This window comes from Convolutriloba macropyga, chromosome 4, assembly GCF_964194025.1.
Source record: "Convolutriloba macropyga chromosome 4, txConMacr16.3, whole genome shotgun sequence".
NCBI lineage: Eukaryota > Metazoa > Xenacoelomorpha > Acoela > Convolutidae > Convolutriloba > Convolutriloba macropyga.
The window spans coordinates 67,654,624-67,675,495 of NC_134471.1; the positions used below are offsets into that span (position 1 = coordinate 67,654,624).

Here is a 20,872-nt window from a genome sequence, read left to right on the forward strand (position 1 = left end):
GGTCTCAACTTAATTTTAATTTCAAAAGTTTCAATTGCCTTGATGCACTCTCTTTGCACCTCGAATAGGGAGCTTTGGTGCGCTTCTTTAATTCGCCGTATCCATCAGTGATTCTTGCGACCGTTTGTCTTCCTGGGACGTCAATTGTTATACTTATGCGTCAATTATGATTTTGATTTATTTGCTCAGAAAATGAGTTGTGCTGATATTCAATGAGGTCTGGTTTTTTGATTTTTTTTTTACTAATGTTCAATATCAAGTAAGTTTCTTTAAACGGTGCAAACTTATGTACTCTGATTTTTAAGTTTTTGAACTTTTCACTTGATTAATAGCCGCCCTCATCTTCTCAGCCGGCTATTATTGCGCTCGTATTTTTTTACAATTCAAAGAATTTGAATTGTATTGGTGCGCTGTGTTTTTTTTTTAAGATGTGTTCACACATTTTTCAATGACTTTGATCTTTCAAAACGGGATAAACCGGTAAAGCCCAGCGGGCATTAAGTTTCATTAGAGGCCCAAAGTGGGCTTTAATAGTCCTTCAAGTGCTTATGGTGGTGCAGCTGCTGGGATGGCCTTAATTTAAGGTTAAAAGGTCATTTTTAGGAGTTTTTGCGCTCAAAATGGTGCAATTTTTCATGTTTTTTGTGATTTTTTTAAGTTTTTTTATTAGTCTTAGGTTGAGTTTTTTAAAAGTTGATGAAAGCTTTTTGCGAGACAAAATTGCTTGTTATGATGATTTTATGAGCTATATGTTTTGGTACTACAAACACAAACACGCAAAATGATACTATTTTTCGCAATTTTTTTCAGGTTTTTTGAAAATTTTTGTCATATTTTGATTTTTTTTAGCTCTAGGTGTCAAGAAACCTCATCTAGGGTTTGATAAGGGGTTTGATGATAGATTACTGCTTAGTTTCTAGTGGTAATGGAATGTTTTTCAACTTTTTGCCATCATGAATTTTAGCATTTTTTGACAAAACTTGCAATTTTTTCATATTTTTTGACATTTATTGTCATTATTCAAATTGTTTGAGTCCCAGGGGCAAGAAAACCTCATCAGTGGTTGGATAATAAGTTACTTAAAAATTTTTTGTTGTCATGGAATAGGTTTCAACTTTTCAATATCACAAATTTCAGCGAATTTTATTTTTGGTAAAATTCGCATTTTTTTCAGGTTTTTGAAAATTTTCGTTATTTTTCAGTTTTTCCAGCTTCAGGGACCAGGCAATCTTTTTTGAGGTTTGTTAATAGGGCACTGCATAGTTTCTAGTAACAATGGAATGGTTTTTATGGTTTTTCATTTTGATGCCTCGAATTTTATCATTTTTTTGATAAAATCTGCATTTTTTTTAAGGTTTCCTAAAAGTTTTTGTCAGTTTTTGATATTCGTCTATTCTCAAGTGCGAAAAAACATATTCCACGTTCTAATAAAAAGTTACTGCATGGTATTTAGTTTCAATGGATTTGTTTTGAACAATTTAACCTTTCGACATAGAAGTATTTTGATAAAATTTGCAATTTTCAAGTTTTTTCAAAATATTTGTTTTATTTATTTTTTTCTTGCCTCAGTAGCCAGGTAATTCCATCCAGGGTTTGATAGTATGTTAATAAATAGTCGGGCAGTAGTTGCTAGGTGGGCAATTGAATGGCTTTCATCCTTTTTGTAGAACGAATTTCTATTTTTTGAATTTTGAAATTTTAAAAATTATTGTCTATCGATCTATGAGTTTTTAAAGTTTGGAATTGCTGATGTAATACTGGACTGATTTAGGAAGCAGAAATTGTTTTTTAACATGTTTTTGAAATAGGTGTTTTCAAAGGGAAAAAAATTTGGCCTTAGGTTTAAAAGCTTCAAGAGTTTTAGCAATGAGTATATTTTTGTTTAGGTTTGATTCTTTGTTTCCCCATTTTATGAGATGATTTTGTTTGTGTTCTGGCTGAAATTGTTCAATTGATCTGCTGGTCAGGTAGAGTACGTCTCAATTTTTCTTTCAATTCTTTGAATTGTATTTCAGGACTTGTCCTGCTATGTTTTTTTTTCGTCAAACTTTTTTTCGCTTTACCATTTAGCCGCTTTTTCGACATTTTGCGTGAAATCTTTTTGACTTCTCTAGGCTAGTTTCTCTCTTCTCTCATTCTGCTAAAAGTGAATTTGAACATCAGTTGCTAAGCAAAGCAATTCAAAATGAACAGAGTCGGTATAAAAAATTGAAGTCAGTAATAGAAACGGGATAAACCCATAAAGCCCAATTTTAGATGCCCGCTATTTGAACGTCGTTCCTATATGTCTTAGTTACCACCTCTAATGCTTATTGGTGTTGATAGTAGCCCCTGTAGCCTCTCTCTAAGAAACAGAAGTATGTTCAACTACGAAATGCCATCAAAATAAATCGGACTTAAAAAATATTTTTGTACAAAAATCTTTTTTTTTTCAATATATTCTATTCGTTCAATCCCAATCATGCTTATTGGAATCAACGGCGGCTATTTTCCGGCAATCTGCCGGGTATGTTTATGTAATTTAGGCAGAGCTCTGTTCTTCGACAATTCCAATAAAACAATTATCATCATCAACATAATACTCCAAATCTAACCCTTAGAATTCTATGAAAGAACAAGTTTTCAATGTATCTTCCTTTTTTGCTTTTTTCAGTTCCCTTGAGGTTAAGGTCTATCGCCGATATCTTCCTCAATATACTATTTTTATTGTCTACGATAGCGATATCTGAGGCCAAATGAAGGTCCTCCACTCTACCATCAGGTTATCTAGGGGCAGCTTTTTGAAATAAGCATTGCAGTCTACGGAGCTATCGGAGCTAATTCCTGACAATGCGCCCGCTATGTCTTACATTAGTTTTCTATGGGTCATGACTCCTGCTCAAACTCACTCAATGTTTCAACTGAATTGAATTTAAAATTCATTCGATAAATCTACTCAGTGTTCCTGGTGTTTTACAATCCAAAGTATTTGGATAGTATTGGTAAGCTTTTTGTTTTAGAAAGCGGACCTTCACTTTTTATAGCTGCGAAGCTGTAAGGCGAGCGAAGCTATATTGCGGTGCTCTTCGTTTTTACAATTCAAAGAAGTTGAATTGTATTGGGGCGCTGTCTTTTTTTTAAAGATCTGTTCACACATTTTCATGATTTTTGAAGTCAAATTGGAGTGGTGATTTTGGTCACGCCGAAACAGGAAATGGAGCGAAAAAGCGAGTGGTTTTGCGGCGTGAATTGTATTTTGCGCTCTAATTTTAAAGTAGAGTGAGAAAACGGTGTTTGAACAAAAATTCGGTTTCTCGGTAGTGGTTTTTTGTTCACATGCGGCAATTTCACTCTGATTTTCACTGTTTTTCAATTTTTTGGATCGGATTTTTTTCTAAATGGTTTTCCCAATCCATTCACAACTCATTCTAGGCCTAGTTTTTTGTTTGAATTGATTTTTCTTTTCTCGCTAGTGGTGTTTTTGTTCACATGCCGCATTTTGACATTGATTTTCTGTTTTTTCTTATATTGTGATCTGTTTTTTTTTAAAATGGTTTTCTCAATTCACTCATAGTCCATTCTTGGTCTAGTTTGGCTGTTTAGTCAATGAATGTTCTCTGAATTGTACGTCAGGACTTGTCCTGCTATGTTTTTTTGTTTTGTCGTCTGACGCTCTTTTTTCGTTTTACATTTGTTCACACAGCAAAGCTGAAAAAGTCAAATTTTCTGAATGACTTCTTCCTCTCACTGACGGCATTTGCGCGTGATTAGTTTTTGATCACAAGTGACTTACCTCACTCAATAAAATGACTTTCGCACTTTAAAACTAAAGTTTAATTTGAATTTGTTTAAGGTCAAAGGAAACGAACTTTGCCTTTTTTACGCTACTCTTATACATTCATTTTCTATGAGGAACGACTTCTGAACAAAATTCACTCACTTTCAACTGAATTGAGTTAAGAAATCATTCAACAAATCTACGCAAATACCTTCAAGAGCAAAAAGGGAAATGAGAAGCTGATTAAAACGTTTTAGTCGGAAATCAAGGTTGAGTATATGGAGCTTGGTGTGAATGTTCTTTGAATTGTACGTCAGGACTTGTCCTGCTATGTTTTTTTGTTTCGTCGTCTGACGCTCTTTTTTCGTTTTACATTTGTTCACACAGCAAAGCTGAAAAAGTCAAATTTTCTGAATGACTTCTTCCTCTCACTAACGGCATTTGCGCGTGATTAGATTTTGATCACAAGTGACTTACCTCACTCAATAAAATGACTTTCGCACTTTAAAACTAAAGTTTAATTTGAATTTGTTTAAGGTCAAAGGAACTCATATGTGCAGTAAAGGTCTATCTGTATTATACAGCACGCAAGTCTATTTCGCAAGCTGCTGGCTATGTTTTCAGTTGCATTGAATTAAAGTGCAATTGCAATTTTTTGTCAATATCTTTTTCATTATCTACCAGGGCGATAGGTGAGGCCAAATCAAAGTATCGAACTCTAATTTAGGGTTTTTTAGTGCATTTTTTAAAATTAATAATTTAGTCTAAGGTTTTAAACTTACAACTCGGCAAAATTTTTTTCTCGCTTTGTAGGTCTCTTTTTTATTGGAATTTGTGACTGCACTCTACAAAACCATCGCAGTTTTTTTGAAGCGATCTGCCATCTATGCTATAGGTATTTTATGCTACAATTTACAAAGCTATCGCAGCTATTTCCCGGCAATGCGCCCGCTATGTGTTACTTTAGTTTTCTATGAGCCATGACTTAAACTCACTCGGTGTTTATCTGAATTGAATTGAAAATTCTTTCGACAAATGTACGCAGTATTTCGGGTTTTTTTTGCAATTCAATATATTTGGATTGTATTGGTTAGTTGTCTGTTTTAAAGATATGTTCACACTTTTCGGCGTTTACATGTCAAGTTAGTGTTGATTCTGATCACGCTGAGGCAGTAAATGGAGCGAAAAAACAAGTAGGCTTGAGGGGCGTTTTGTTTTTCGAAGTACCTTTTAGGTTGAGTGAGAAATTGGTATTTAAACAAGATGTTTTTAGAAAGTGAAACAAACTTTGCCTTTTTTACGCTACTCTTATACATTCATTTTCTATGAGGAACGACTTCTGAAAAAATTCACTCACTTTCAACTGAATTGAGTTAAGAAATCATTCAACAAATCTACGCAAATACCTTCAAGAGCAAAAAGGGAAATGAGAAGCTGATTAAAACGTTTTAGTCGGAAATCAAGGTTGAGTATATGGAGCTTGGTGTATTAGTTTATCAAAAGTTTGTTATAGTTTGCTGCTTTTTGGCATTACAACTAATGGGCCATGCACGCTCAACAGAAAGTTAAAATGGAACAGGCACGCTCAATGTAAAGTCATGAACAGCCGCAGAGCTTTCTACAAGAGAATACTATACCTTGGAGCACTCCATCACATATCAAGTACAAGCTCTAGGCCGCCTATGTTGTTCCTGTACTCCTCTATGGTTCTCAAATCTGTTGCTTGTCCCTTGCAGACCTCAGGGCTTTCGAGTATATCCAAGAGAAGTGCTTGAGATGGGTTTACGGAAGTTTTAGGAACCACTTGGACTCTTCTCGCTCATAAAATCCTATTGATGGTTTTTGAAATCCAAGTTGAAGACTGCCGACTGTTCATTCTCTTGGCCCGAAAGAAGCTATTTAGAGACTTCTGTGATAATGTTGAAGTTTTATCTCTTGTTGTGACGAGAAGACGGAGAAACAAGTTGAAACTCAAACATAAAGTAGCCCCTGGATTGTTCTACGAACGGTGCATCAACATGATCAACTTTTTATATCGTCATGGGATAATCGATGAGGTTAACTTCGAGATCAACAAGATTGTTCATCATTTTGAATCCATCATTCTATGTTTCAATCCCTCTTTTCGATGCTCATGGTTTGTTGCAATTTCCCCACGTGTACGAGCTTTGTAAACGTCAGATAGTAGAAATGAATTTCACTGATTTTTATTCATTGGCCCTTAATCGGTAATTAAGCCTTTCTCTCTCTCTCTCTCTCTCTCTCTCTCTCTCTCTCTCTCTCCCTCTCTCTCTCTCTAATCTTATTGTCTTAAAATTTTGATGTTGATTTTGCCATATTCGACTAATCTAATGAAATTGTGCACTTTTGGACACTTAGAAAAAAATAGGATGTAAATTTTTATCTCTTTTTTTCTGATCCAAACTAAGCATAAAAGCGACAAAGCAAAAAGCAAAAAAGGTCTGGTGTAAAAAGCGACTGTTTTCACTCAGTTCGCCGAATATATTTTGATCGATTGTGAACCAAAGGATTGGTTTTTCCTGTCAATATCTGTCTCTGAGGCCCGATTGGTGAACTGTTTAGTTGCTCTAAATTGAAACTATTCAATCATTTGGGCTGGGTTTGTCTTTTGCGAATTGGAATCGTACCATTTTTGCCATCTGATTGATTTGATTTTTTTGTAAGACTTCATGCATAGACATAGAACTTAACTGATTTTCGCCTCATGGTTTCGAGTGCCTGAAGTCTCACAAAAGTCGGAAACTTTTATCAATTCTAGTGTACTACTCATTTACAAATCTAAAAGATGTATGATAAGTTATAGCCTGAAAATTCCCTGTGTGGCTTAATTCATTAAAAATACGTTGTACATGCTAAGGTGATCCACATCGAGTTTTCAGCTTAGCTGTCATTTACAGTGATTGCACCATGCGCATGCAAATAATAATAACACACACAACCTTTTAAAAGCCATAATCAACTTTTTTGTCCAAATTGCTTAAGATTAAAAGTTTGGTTTATTCGGGTTTTTTCGACTTATCTTTCTGAATTTCAGTTGGAAGAAGAAAGGCGGGAGTTGATGACAACACACGAGACGGAGCTAGCGGAGCTGAAAACGAAATACGACAAGTTAATTAAGACCAAGGAGGAGGAATTAAAAACAAAGGTAAATCTCAAAATGTCAAGATTTTCGTAAATGGTCTGGAGTTTTTTACAGCATTTGATGTCTCGAAAAACAAAACAGCTGACCTCTCACATACCTCACTCTGTGTTTCAACTGAATTGAATTTAGAATTCATTCAGCAAAAGTACGCAAATGCGTTCAATGCCAAAAAGGTCAATACCAAAATCAACCGATACGTAAAAAATTCTGGGCACTGATACTTACACCTTTTGACAGGCTGTCGTCAATTTTTCTCGATATTTTCTATTTGTTTTAATCCCAACACAGGCAGCGGTGTCAACGGCGGCTGTTTTCCATCAATTTTCCGCCTGTGTTAGAGATTTTTTGCCCATGCTTTTACATTATTCCATTCATGGGGAATTGTCATAAGCCTTTTAATCAGCGCATTTTTTTAGTTACCGATTGATTGATTACAGTTGTAGTGAAACAGTGTACCTCGTGAGAAATGTGACAGAAAATCGAGAAAGTTTGTAATTATTATAGCTGCGAAGCTGTAAGCTGAGCGGAGCTATATTGCGGCGCTCATGATTTTTTAAAACTCGAAGAAGATATAGGTTTTCTTGAGGTTTTTTTTAGCCGGAAGTACTATTCGTTCAGACGGCGTTTTGACCTAAAAGCGAAAGAGAGTAAAATTGCCGTGCGAACCAATTGTTTCTTAGCGAGATAAGTTTTTTGATCACGCACTGCGTTCAGCGAATGACTTATGGACTTTTTGAAGTGTTTTTGACAGAATGGTGCGTAAAGATAACCTTTTTAAGGCGGTTTTTCATTCAATTGGCCCAGTTTTTTGCTTTCAAGTTAATTTCTTGTAGAAATGTTTTTGTTCGATGCTTAATTAATGTTTGAACCTCTGAAATTGATACGGCAGTGTTTTTTAGAGGCTAATAATGCGTTTGAAGTACAAAAATGGCACATAATTCGCAATTTTCAAATTTTTTCCAATAATTCCTTCGTTTTTGGACCGCTGAGTGTACTTTTTTTTCAAAAATCAGTGCATTGGCAACGTCCTTTTGACAATTCGGGCATTGATTGCCTTGTTGTAACGAGAAGTCTTTTTGTCTTATGAAATTCTACTCATGATAATCCGATTTTTGCCTTTGTTCAATTTTTCTTGGGTTTTTGTATTTTGGTTATAGTTACAAGAAAATTTATATTGAATTTTTGTTTCGAATGTTTGAACTGTTTTCGTTTTTTTTTTAAATCTATCGTTGTGATTTTTAGTTTCTTTTTATTTGTTAGGACTAGTTTAGTGGCGTTTTTGTAAATGTGCTTGGGCAAAATTTTTGACATTTTGCAAATTATAATGTTTCGACTCTGCAAACTGTTTTTACTTATTTTATCTATACATGATGGCTGTTTGACTTGTGTACGCCTCGAATGCTTAATAATTAAATGTCTATGTTTTTCTACTCAGTTTCACACAGTTCATTGCGGACTTTTATGTTTTTAAGAAGATTTTTATGGGTTGTTACATGAAAGTTTTTAGCCCTGTCTGTTTTTTTTACCCTATCAGTATTTGATCATCCCAAATATTTTTGGCCATTTTTTCAACGTTACCAGTTGTGTTTAACATAAAAATTTTGCGAAGATTACAGTAATTTTTCTGTAGAATTTATGTCTGTTTTAAATGTGACGGGTATAAATGTATAATTTTTTACTTCCTGTTATGATTTCAATGCTCAAATATTTCTCGTGGTGACAGCGGTGTAAATTTTACCTGTTTTGTAAAATTTTAGTTTTTAAAGAGTTAATATTTTAATTTAAATGATAATGGTTTCATTGACATTTCGAGTCGCTTCCGGAATTCTTCTGGCTGTTTTTTTGCTTCGTTGTCTGACGCTCTTTGTTTTACATTTCGTTTTGAGGCCAACTTTTTGATTAACTACTTCCTCTCACTGACGGTGTTTGCGCGCGTGACGTCTTTCACTCTCTCGCAAAGGTTTAGTTTGATTTTAATTAAAATAAGGTCAAGGAAACTCATATGTATAATAAAGGTCTAATAAAAAGGCTTCTGCGGAAAGAATTTCAGCAAGCTTTATGAATTTATCACTGAATGTTTTATTTACATCGCTTTTTGAGCAGCGTCGGTTTTTTTCAATTTAGATCTGTTTCTATCTATTATACGGCACAAAATTCTATTTCGCAGCTCTTTGGACAATCTGCTGGCTTTGTTTGACAATTTCTCGCAACTCTTAAAAAACCTGGTTGATTTTTAGCTCTATTTTTGGGTTTTTAAAGACAATTATTCATCTTAGTGGATACCTGGTCATTGAAAAGTTAGTTTTATTTTTTACAAAAACGATTCCTCGATTCGTTTTCGGAGTTCTGGATTTTTTAATTAAAGAATTTGATCTTTCTGTCAGGGGCGCTGTCTTTTTTTAAGATCTGTTCACATATTTTCATGATTTTTGAAATAAAATTGAAGTGATTATGATCACGCCCAAACAGGAAGTGGAGCAAAAAAGTGCGTGGTTTTTGGGCCTGAAATTTGTTTACTCTATTTTTAAAAGCAGAGTGAGAATTAGGTGTTGGGACAAAAGTTTGCTTTCTTGCTGGTTGTTTTTTGCACACAGGCGACATTTTGACTTTGATTTTTTTACTGTTTCTTTATTTTTTGATCGGATTTTTTTTTGAAACTGGTTTTCCCAATCCATTGGTAATCCAATCTAGGTCTAGTTTTTGGTTAGCCAATGGAAAATCTTTGAATTGTATGTTAAAACTTTTCACTTTCAATTTTTCTCTTTACCTTTCTATTGATGCCAATCGCTTTTTCATCTTTGAGAAACAGTAGAATGTCCAACTACAAAATCCAATCAAAATGTTGCGGAGTTTTGTTTTGCACCACAATCTATTTCAGTTTTTTCATGGTGTTATCAATGAGGTTAGGGCTATTTTTCGGCAATCTGGCGGATATGTTTTAATTTGACATTTTTGTTACATTTCTGAACCTGGAATCCAGCTGCTTTTAAGTTTGTTTCTGTATGTGAGCTTGTTTGTTTACAGCTCAATCGTCTGGCTTCATCGAATGACGAGAAGATTGAGAAGGAGAGAACCCGTCTTGAAAAAGAGTTTGAAGAGCAGGCATGGAAGTTGCGGAAGGAGTCTGACTCTAAAAGGAAATTAGTGGAAGAAGAGATTGCTGTCAAGGTATGATTTCATCAACACTGTTGTTTGCCATTTTTTGTTGAATTTTTTCAGTGTTAGCTGGTGTAGTCATCCTAACATGTGTCAGAACATTTCAGCAGTGATCTTGCACATTTCAATAGTTGATATAATATTCGGGAGCAAATTCCGCACTTCATCTTTTTCACGCTTGAAATTTTAAGCTTCAAAACTTAAGACTAGCAAGGTTAGAAAGTGCCATAACAAGGCATTGTACTGGTCATACTGAAGTATATTGTCCAGCTGTATAAGTTCTAGCTATGACACGTTCTGTACTTTGGCACGAACCTGCGAACAGTTTGGATTTTATTAATAGCCGCGAAGCGATAGCGGCTATTATTAGGGACAGCATGATTTTTTGCAATCCAAGAATTGGATTGTATTGGTGCTGCCTTTTAAAAAATTTTTGTAAGATGTTTTCACACCTTTTTTCATGACTTTGAGATTTCAAAAAGGGATGAACTGTTAAAGCTCAGCGGGCATCAAGTTTGATTAGAGGCCCTTAGCCGCATTTAGTGGTTTTTCAAGTGCTTAGAGCGGTGAAGCTACTGGGAAGGCTGTAATTCAAGGTTAAAAGATCATTTTTAGGAGTTTTTGAGCCCAAAATATTGAATTTTTTTTTAGTTTTTTCAGTCTAAAATTGAGGCTTGTAAAAGTTGATAAAGGTCTTTTGCAAGAAATAATTACTTCTTATGGCCATTTTAAGAGCTGATTGTTTTGGTACTCAAAACATGAACACGCAAATTAATACTAATTTTTACTGCATAGGTTACTGCATAGTTTCTAGCGAATTTTAACATCCCGAATTTTAGCAATTATTTGATAAAACTTGCATTTTTTGGCAATTGTTGTAATTTTTTAGGTTTGTCCAGCCTCATGGGCCAAGGTTTGATAGTAGGTTACTGGATAGCTTCTAGTCTTAATGAAATCGTTTTCAATTTTTTGATGTCACGAATTTGATAGTTTTTTTTTCAAATAAAACATGCAATTTATAAAATATTTCCTGCGGCGAATTTTTCTGTTGCCATGGGCCAAGGAACCTCCTCTAGGGTTTGATAATAAGTTACTGCATAGTTGATAGAGGTAATAGATTGGTTAACAATATTTTAATAACGCGAGTTTTTGCGATTTTGATAAAATTTAAAAAGGTTTTTCAGTGTTTTTGAAAATTATTGTTATGTTCCAAATTTATCGATCTTTATGAGCCAGGGAAACTGTTTAAGGTTTAAAATAGGGATAGTGATTAGTCTCTGGAGACTAATGGAATGGTTTTGGTGATTTTAATATCACGAATTCTTGCAAGATTTTGTTATAATTTGTATTTTTTTGAATTTTCTGTCATTTTCGAAAATTAAACTATCTTTACTGGCAAAGGAATCTTGTTAAAGTCTTGCAGATGGGTTACATGACGGAACTACTGAGACAGAAAATGATTGTGAACTTTCTTGCGAAATTTAGAAACTTTTTTAATAGCCGCACAGCGATAGCTGGGGCTATTATTGGCCTTCTCTTGGTTTTTTTTTATTTCGTCGTCATGATTTTTGTTACGACCATATGACGTCACAGCCACTTTTTGTTCATTCGTTCATGCTATTTCAACTGAATTGCATGTGTGACGTCATTTTTCGCTCTTAGTGGAGCGAGTTTTGTTCATACGTGTGATTAAATTTTTGGTCACACTTGACTTACCTCACTCTCAAAAATGACTTCCTCACTTTGAAATTGACTTTTATTTACTTTAATTCAAAGAGATAAGGTCAAATAGGTGTGTGTCACTCTAAATGAATGTTATTTGAGACCAGCTAATAGAGGCAGCAATAACTTATACAGATTTTTGATCCAAATATAACAGCTCAGCCTTCAATGAAAAGACGAATTTTTTTGGTCTGTCTTTTTTAGTGTTTTTTTTAGACTGCCGATCTACGAATCTATTGCGGCTATTTTCTGGCAATCTGCCAGCTATGTTTATGAATTGCACTTTTCAGTTTTTTGAAGCTTTTCTCATTTGTCTTGTTTATCTACCTTTATTGAAAAATAAATCTTTTTAAAGCCTTATGCGTTAGTTATTGAATTGAACCTATTGATTTGTATCAAAATTGGTCTTCAGGATAAAAACTTCATGATTTTTTAGCATCTGTTTTTTTATTGAGTTTGATTATTTTAGTTTCTCAACTTTTGAGATTTTCTTTTTGGCAGGGATTGTTCAACTAATCTGCTGGTCAGGTATATGAATTTTTAGTTTTTCATTCAGTTCTTTGGATTGTGTTCCCGGACTTGTCCTGCTATGTTTCCTTGAATTCGTCGTCTTCATCGATGATTCTTGCGAGCATTGACTTTTTCAATTTTAGTGACTTCTGCTGCTTTGCAATTAAAATTTGTGTGCGTGACGTCATTTCTTCTGCTTTTAGGTCAAATGTGTGACTTACCTCACTAAATAAAGTTTCTGAACTCAATTAATGAACTTTAAATTTTATGAACTTTTACTATCAGTGATCAATAGTTTGCATCTAAGTAGTGCCAAACGTATATGCCCTAGATCTCGAGTATTAGCGCCTTGAATTTTTGGTTTCGAATATTAATTTTGAAAATAATTTACAAGGGCTTTTTCCTTATAGAGCGTATGTGTCTCATAAAAATAACAGTCTTAATCTAACCCAAAACGTTTTGTGGTCTAATAAAGGACTGGTGGTGAATCTATTTAGTTGTTTCAATTCCATGGAAGGCCACAAGCCTCTGTCGCGGCTATTTCTTGGCAATATGCCGGCTATCTTCTTGTTCATTTCTACTGTTTTTTGTCCTGACTGCTGAGTTTTTTTAATAGCCGCGAAACGATAGCTCAGGTTGTTATTGGCCTTCTCTTAGTTTTTTTGTTTATTTCGTCCTCAAGATTTTTGTTACGACCATATGACGTCACAACCATTTCAAATCTGCTTTTTGTTCATTCGATCATACAATTTCAACTGAATTGCGTGCGTGACGTCATTTTTCACTCTTAATTGAGCTAGTTTTTTTGCTCATTTTTGGTAACACCTGACTTACGTCACTCATAAAAATGACTTCCTCACTCTGAAATTGACTCCTCTTTGCTTTGATTCAAAGAGATAAGGTCAAATGAGTGCTTGTCACTCTAATTGAAGGTAATTTAAGAGCAGCTAATAGAAACGGCAATAATTTATACCGATTCTTAACATCTAAGCCCTTAATGAAAAAAAATAAGTTTTTTGGTTTGTCTTTTTTACCTTCTTTTTGAGACTAAAGCTATTGCGTCTATTTTCTGGCAATGTGCCAGCTTTGTTTTTTTATTTTCACTCCTTCTTTTAATTCTTTGTATGTCTTATACTTAGTGATATGAAAAATATCTGTTGTAATTTATATTTCATAGACTTTGGTTTCAGCGTGAAGAACTCGAGGAAGAACAAGCTCTCGGAGATATCCGCGATGAAGTTGGGCAGAAAACTGAAGCTGCCGAAAAGAATGTATGTTGGCGACATGTAACCTCATCTTAAAATTTGGCAATTAATCATTTTGTTGTTTAGGGATATGCTTCTAATTTGAATGATGTGGGTGGCCGTAGTATTGAACAATTTGCCTCTAAACCCAAGTTGGCGAGCCACGCTTCTCAGGTAAAAAAAACTGAGTACAGTTATATGCCAACTTAGTATTTAGTTTTTATTAATAGCCGCCCTCATCTTCTCAGCCGGCTATTATAGCGCTCCTATTTTTTTTTTTTTACTTCGTCGAATAAAAAAAGTTTCGCTTTACCTCATTTTGCCGCCTTTTCAACATTTTGCGTGAAATCTTTTTGACTTCTCTAGGCTAGTTTCTCTCTTCTCTCATTCTGCTAAAAGTGATTTTGAACATCAGTTGCTCAGCAAAGCAATTCAAAATGAACAGAGTCAGTATAAAAAATTGAAGTCAGAAATAGAAACGGGATAAACCCATAAAGCCCAATTTTAGATGCCCGCTATTTGAACGTCGTTCCTATAAATATTAGTTACCTCTCTCTAATGCTTATTGTTATTGATAGTAGCCCCTGTAGCCTCTCTCTAAGAAACAGAAGTATGTTCAACTACGAAATGCCATCAAAATAAATTGGACTTAAAAAAATGTTTTTGTACAAAAATCTTTTTTTTTCAATATCTTCTGTGATTTCAATCCCAATCATGCTTATTGGAATCAATGGCGGCTATTTTCCGGCAATCTGCCGGGTATGTTCAAGATTTAGCATGGAGAACTTCAGATGCTTAATCATGTTTACAGACTGTTCGGAAGAATAGGAGCCCGTTTTTTCTTTGTTTTACCTAAATGTTTTATAAAATTTGTCTCAATAATTGATCGTAAACGAAGTTTGAACAATTATTGTAGTCGTGCATTTTTACGACTAAGAGGAGTATTGGTGGAGCGTCTCTTTTATGCTTTTTTCTTTACCAATTTGAGTTTTCGAGTAATTTTTTTTGCCCTTGATTACACTCTTCGAGTTTTGCGTGATCTAAATTGGTATCTCTGATTGTCCATAGGGGGCCTTTTGCTTTTTTTTCTATAATAAGCTCTAATGACTTCCATCATCCGAAGCCCTTAAAGATTTATTGCCCCTCCTCCTCACTTGGTGCTCATTAGTATGTCATGTTTTCTTTGCTTAGATCTAAGGTATCGGCGAAGGAATGTCTTTGGTTTCAATTGAAGTTATCGGTTCTATTGGTTTTGGGGACAATGCCACCTAAAGAATTATCAAAAAGCAGAGAATTGTCAAAAATTGTCGGAGGTCTGCATAAATGTTGTCAAGGGTTCAAAATCAGTAGCAATCTGCTTCGGTTTACGCTGGCTACTACCAGTTTTTGCGTTAGGTTGACAGTGACAATGAATATACGTATTTTATGGCTGCCCAAATTTGTGAAAATCCTTTTTGTGTCTGCTTAATTGCTGTCAAACGAAGGTTGTAGCTATTATATTAGGCCTGTGCTCGCTTGACGTTTCTAACTTTTCGTTCTCAAAATGTTCTTTGATGAAGAGATTGAAGCCTTGACGGCATCAAAATCCTAAGTACCGCTCTTAGAGCTCTGGCATTCTCTAAGAATGCATTTCAGCGCAGCTGCTGAGAATACAAATTCATACTGTGAAGAGTATTTTTTTTAGCGGTTTGGATACCATCTTCTCCCCTTTCAACAACCCCGTCCCCATTTCCATTACCCCATCGGTGCAATCTCCATCGCTATCCACTCCAACTCTGAATCTCGACCACCCCGCCCTCCGGACCTCGCGCACCACACCGCCACCCCCCCCCCCCCCCCCCCTCCTCCTCCTCCTCTCCTCCCAGCCCCCTTACGTTTGTCGCCTTACGTTTGTCGGTTCATGTTTGCCACTCTCTATGGTCGAAGAACTTTTCATCCTTATTTTCAATTTCTTTTCGTAATTTCAATTGCTTATTTTCAATAGCAACTATTGTAATTGTGTGTATTTTTTCATCCAAAATTTTTGCGGGACCGCTCTCTTCTAAAACATTATTGACTGACTTTTTCACGCTTGATTTTTTTTTATTCTCGGAGGGATTTGAATTGCGCGCGTTCTAAAAATAGTCTGTTGCTAAAATAAAACCGATTGTGAGTGATGACTACAATAGTCGGTGTTGCGTATGGTCAATGTCTACGACACTTCCGAGTGGTCGCGGTTCGAACTCCTCCCTAGTCAAAATAATTTTACCATAAATATTTTTCGAGCCTTCTGTCCCCTTCTAAATTGATAGCCTCGTCAGTTTTTCAATTGAAATTCGTCGGTCATTAGTCAGTTAATGTTTGCAATTATTTTTCATTGGTAGGATATAATTTTGGTTCCCTTTGTGGATCAACGTTTTCTCTTTTTAGTTTCCAAGTATCCTTGTTGCTGTTAAAAATTTGATAATATAGGTGGACGGAACCAGAAGGGGCCTTTGAACATGTGGTTATTGAAATTTTGTTATTAATAGCCTCCAAGTGATAGCTGGATCCATTATTGGCCATCTGTTAGAATTTTACAAATTTAAAAATTTCAATTTTATTGGTGCGCTGTTTTTTAAGATCTGCTCACACTTTTTCCAATGTTTTGATGTCAGTGAGAATTTTAGTTAGAGTAGTGATTAAGTTAAACTAGTAAAGGATGCGATTAAGGGCTAATATTAAGGCCTGATATTTTTCCAAACTGCCGTTTTTCCTAACTAATAGTTTCAACGGGTCATACATGTGTTCAGTTGTATTTTTTGAATTCATCAAAGGGTTCTTATTTGTTTTAGTGGCATGGACACTTTGTTTTTTATTAAAGTATCTGCGGTTTTTTTTAGTTCCGTGCATTTTTTAGTTCCTTTTGTTGCCCTGTTTCGTAGTCTCATTAATGACTGGTTTTCATTATTTCGTTAATTAGGCGTCATGAAAGCTACTTAATTGCTCTCAAACGAAGTTTGTAGCAATTATGTTAGTCCTGTCGGTCTTTATGCGATTTTTCGCCTGACGCTTTTGACTTTTCGTCCTCAAAAACCGGATAAACATGTAGCGCCCAGCCGGCATTAAGTTCTCTCAGAGCCTTTCATCCCTGTTTCAGTTTAAACTGTTTTGGAGACTTATACATATGGTGTGAAGGGCGGTTCTTAGAGGTTGAAGACACCCCCACTATTGACCCCACCACTATTACCCCGAAACCCCTCAGCGCGCTGTTGCCCCCCACCCCACTGGTGCGCACCCTCAACCCCCTCCCTCCCCGCAATTTCTTTGCAATTTATTTTTCATTATTCAGGTCTTTCCAGTGCAGGGGCCTGAAAACGTCCTTAAGGGATTGATAATAAGTTACTGAAAAAATTTTATTCGCCATGGAATAGCTTTCAATTTTTTTGTTTGGCAAATTTAAACTTGCATTCAAGAGCCAAGGCACCTCCTCTAGGGTTGGGCAATAGGTTACTGTATATTTTCTAAATGTAATGGAATGTTTTTCAAGATTTCATCACCACGAATTTAAGAATTTTCTTTACAAAACATGCATTTTCTGAATTTTTTACGTTGTCATTTCTCCGGTTCTTCAGCCGAACAGAAAATTTCCGTTAGGGTCTGATAATAAGTTACTCTAAAGTGTATTTTGGCCATGGATTAGTTTCAAACGTTTATTACAAATTTTAGCAGTTTTTTATGCAACTTGCAATTTTTCCAATTTTTTTTGACGTTATCATTATTCTGATTCTTCAGCCTAACACAAAATTTCCGTTAGCTTTTGATAATACGTTACTGGAAAGTGTTTTTTGGCCATGGATTAGTTCAACTTTTATTATTACAAATTTTAGCAGTTTTTTATGCAACTTGCAATTTTTTCAACTTTTTGAAATTTTTCGTCATTTTTTCTAGCTTTATCCATCTTCAAGAGACGCATAGGATCCTGTAGGGTTTGATTATAGGTTACTGCGTAGTTATGGAATGTAATTGAATGTTTTTCTAGATTTAATGCAATGTTTTTCAAGATTTTAATATCAGCAATTTTTTAAGAAATTATTGCAATTTTTACAAGTTTCTTTCAATCTTTTTTAATTTGATATCAATTCAAGGGACCTCCTCCAAGGTATGATGATTAGCTGTTGCATAGTTTCTAGAGCTAATGGAATGGTTATCAATATTTTATTGACTACAGCTTTAGCAATTTATTTGATAGAATTTAATTTTGGATCTTTATGAGCCAGTGAAACTATTTAAATAGGGATTTTGAATAGTCTCTTGAGAGAATGAAATGGTTTTGAAGATTTTAATATCTTGAATTTTTGCGAGAAGTGAAAATTTGCTATTGTTTTCATGGTTGTTGATTTTTTGTTCAAGTTGATTTTGTTGATTTGTTGATTTTCAAGTCTTGCAGATGGGTTACATGACATAACTCCAGGGACAAAAAATGGCCTTGGACATTTTCATTGCGAAATCTGGAAGTTCTCATAAATTTTGCAAGTTTTTAAAATATCAGTTTTTTGATTTATTTACGAACAAGGCTAGAAAACAAAGTTGCAGAGTCGAATCAAGCTAAAGCTAGTCTCAATAATCTGTGGCTAGCTACTGACGAAGCCAATCGCTGGCCGGTTGTTTGAGAGCAATTCGCCTGACTTTAAAACTATCTAACAGGTTTAACTACTTGTCTAAATTTGTTTTCAATCGTTGATATCTAATAGTTTTCAATACTTGTCTCAATTTGTTTTCGAAATTATGATGATTGTTTTCGTTTACCCAGTTTCTGCCCTAGTTTTTGCTGTCCTGTCAATTTGTCTAAGTAATAGTTGGCCTGACTGTACTTGCTCCCTATTGATGTATAATTGAACCTAATTAATTGCTCTCAAACGAAATTTTTACCAATTATATTAGTCCTGTCGGTCTTCTTAATGCGATTTTTCGGTTGACCGATTTTTCGTGTGACGCTTTCGACTTTTCGTCCTCGAAAATGGTATAAACAGGTAGCGCTCAGCGGGTATTAAGTGCTCTTAGAGCCTTTCAGCTTTGTTTCAGCTCAAACTGTTTTGGAGACTTATACTTGTGGTGTGAAGGGCGGTTCTTAGAGGTTGAAGACCCCTCCGCTTTTGGTCTCCAACTATTGCCCCACCCCCGGCGCTGTTACCTCACCCCACCCCACTGTTGCCCAGCTCTCTCCCCATCAACCCTCGATGCACCCCCACAGCGTTTCTCGCTACTGACGAACAACCGCTCGGTTAATCACGCATATTTATACTTTAGCAATTTCAAGCTTTTTGAAAATTTTTGACATTTTTTTGATTTATATCAGCCCTAGGTGCCAAGGAACCTCCTCTATCTTTCAGTAATAGGTTACTGCATAGTTTCAAGTGGTAATGGAATGGTTTCAATTTTTTAACATCACTAATTTGAGCATTTTTAGACAAAATGTGCTATTTTTTTCAATTTTTTTTGACATTTATTTTTCCTTATTCAAGTCTTTCCAGACCCAGGGGCCAGAAAACAACCTATGGGTATGATAATAAGTTACTGACAAGCCATGGAATAGTTTTAAATGTCACTTTTTACTGTAACAAATTTTAGCAATTTTGATAAAATTTGCTTTTTTTTTAATTTGTGGCGTTTTTTTGAAGGTTTTTTCAGCCTCAAGAGCCAAAGAACATCCTCTAGGGTTTAAAAATAGGTTTCTCTATAATTTCTAGACGTTATGGAATGTCTTGCAGGATTTTAACATTAAGAATTTTAGCATTTTTACAATTTTTGCCATTTTTTTTTCATTTTTTTTGACATTGTCATTTTCCAGGATTTTTGAGCCTCAAGGGTCAGAAAACCTCCGTTAGGATTTGATAATAAGTTTATGGAATTTTTTTGTTTTTCATGGATGAATTTTCGACTTTTTAATATCAAAGGTTTCAGCAGTTTTTTTTATAAAACTTGCAATTTTTTCAAGTTTTTGAAAATTTTTATTTTAAGGTTTTTCAGCCTCAAGAGTCACTGAACTTCCTTTAGGGATTGGTAATATGTTATTGCATAGTTTATAGACGTAATGGAATGTTTTTCAAGATTTTAATGTGACGAATTTAAGTAATTTTTTTATTTTTTTAATTTTTTGAATTTTTCCGGCACCAAGGGCCCTGGGATCTCCTACAATGTTTGATAATGAGCTGCTGCATGGTTTCTAGTGTTAATGAAATGATGATCAATATTTTTTATGACTGCAGTTTTAGTAATTTTTGGAAAACTTTAAAATTTTTCAAATTTTTCGATGTTTTATGTGTTCCAAGTGTATGGATCTTTATGAGCCAGTGAAACTGTTTCAGGCTTGTGAAACTGTTTCTCTTGGGACAATGAAATGGTTCATAAGATTTTAATATCTTGAATTTTAGCAAGATTTTTTTAAAGTTTGCGATTGTTTTCAAAATGTTTGAATATTTTTGTCCTTTTCTTAGTTTAACGACCATTACTTGCCAACGAGCTTTTCAAGTCTCAGATGGTTTGTGAAAATTTGCTATTGTTTTCATGGTTGTTGATTTTTTGTCCTTTTCTGAGTTTAACGATCATTACTGGGCAACGAAGCTTTTCAAGTCTTGCAGGTGGGTTACATGACATAACTCCAGGGACAAAAAATGGCCTTGGACATTTTCATTGCGAAATCTGGAAGTTCTGATAAATTTTGCAAGTTTTTAAAATATCAGTTTTTTGATTTATTTACGAACAAGGCTAGAAAACAAAGTTGCAGAGTCGAATCAAGCTAAAGCTAGTCTCAATAATCTGTGGCTAGCTACTGACGAAGCCAATCGCTGGCCGGTCGTTTGAGAGCAATTCGCCTGACTTAAAAACTATCTAACAGGTTTAACTACTTGTCTAAATTTGTTTTCAATCGTTGATATCTAATAGTTTTCAATACTTGTCTCAATTTGTTTTCGAAATTATGATGATTGTTTTCGTTTACCCAGTTTCTGCCCTAGTTTTTGCTGTCCTGTCAATTTGTCTAAGTAATAGTTGGCCTGACTGTACTTGCTCCCTATTGATGTATAATTGAACCTAATTAATTGCTCTCAAACGAAATTTTTACCAATTATATTAGTCCTGTCGGTCTTCTTAATTCGATTTTTCGGTTGACCGATTTTTCGTGTGACGCTTTTGACTTTTCGTCCTCAAAAATGGTATAAACAGGTAGCGCTCAGCGGGTATTAAGTGCTCTTAGAGCCTTTCAGCTTTGTTTCAGCTCAAACTGTTTTGGAGACTTATACTTGTGGTGTGAAGGGCGGTTCTTAGAGGTTGAAGACCCCTCCGCTTTTGGTCTCCAACTAT

The 20,872-nt window shown here is 35.0% G+C and overlaps 2 protein-coding genes across 2 annotated transcripts in view; both read left to right on the plus strand.

Moving 5' to 3' along the window:
• The window catches only part of LOC142337845 (centrin-3-like), a 447,449-nt gene that overhangs the window by 363,843 nt on the left and 62,734 nt on the right, over nt 1–20,872 (plus strand). The window lies entirely within an intron of this gene.
• Nucleotides 1–20,872, plus strand: part of LOC142337842 (uncharacterized) — an 89,281-nt gene that overhangs the window by 40,902 nt on the left and 27,507 nt on the right. Inside the window, exons 9-12 of the mRNA XM_075387393.1 lie at nt 6,813–6,923; nt 9,945–10,088; nt 13,499–13,579; nt 13,640–13,726. Coding sequence (XP_075243508.1) covers nt 6,813–6,923; nt 9,945–10,088; nt 13,499–13,579; nt 13,640–13,726 — 423 coding nt within the window. The remainder of the gene's footprint in view (nt 1–6,812; nt 6,924–9,944; nt 10,089–13,498; nt 13,580–13,639; nt 13,727–20,872) is intronic.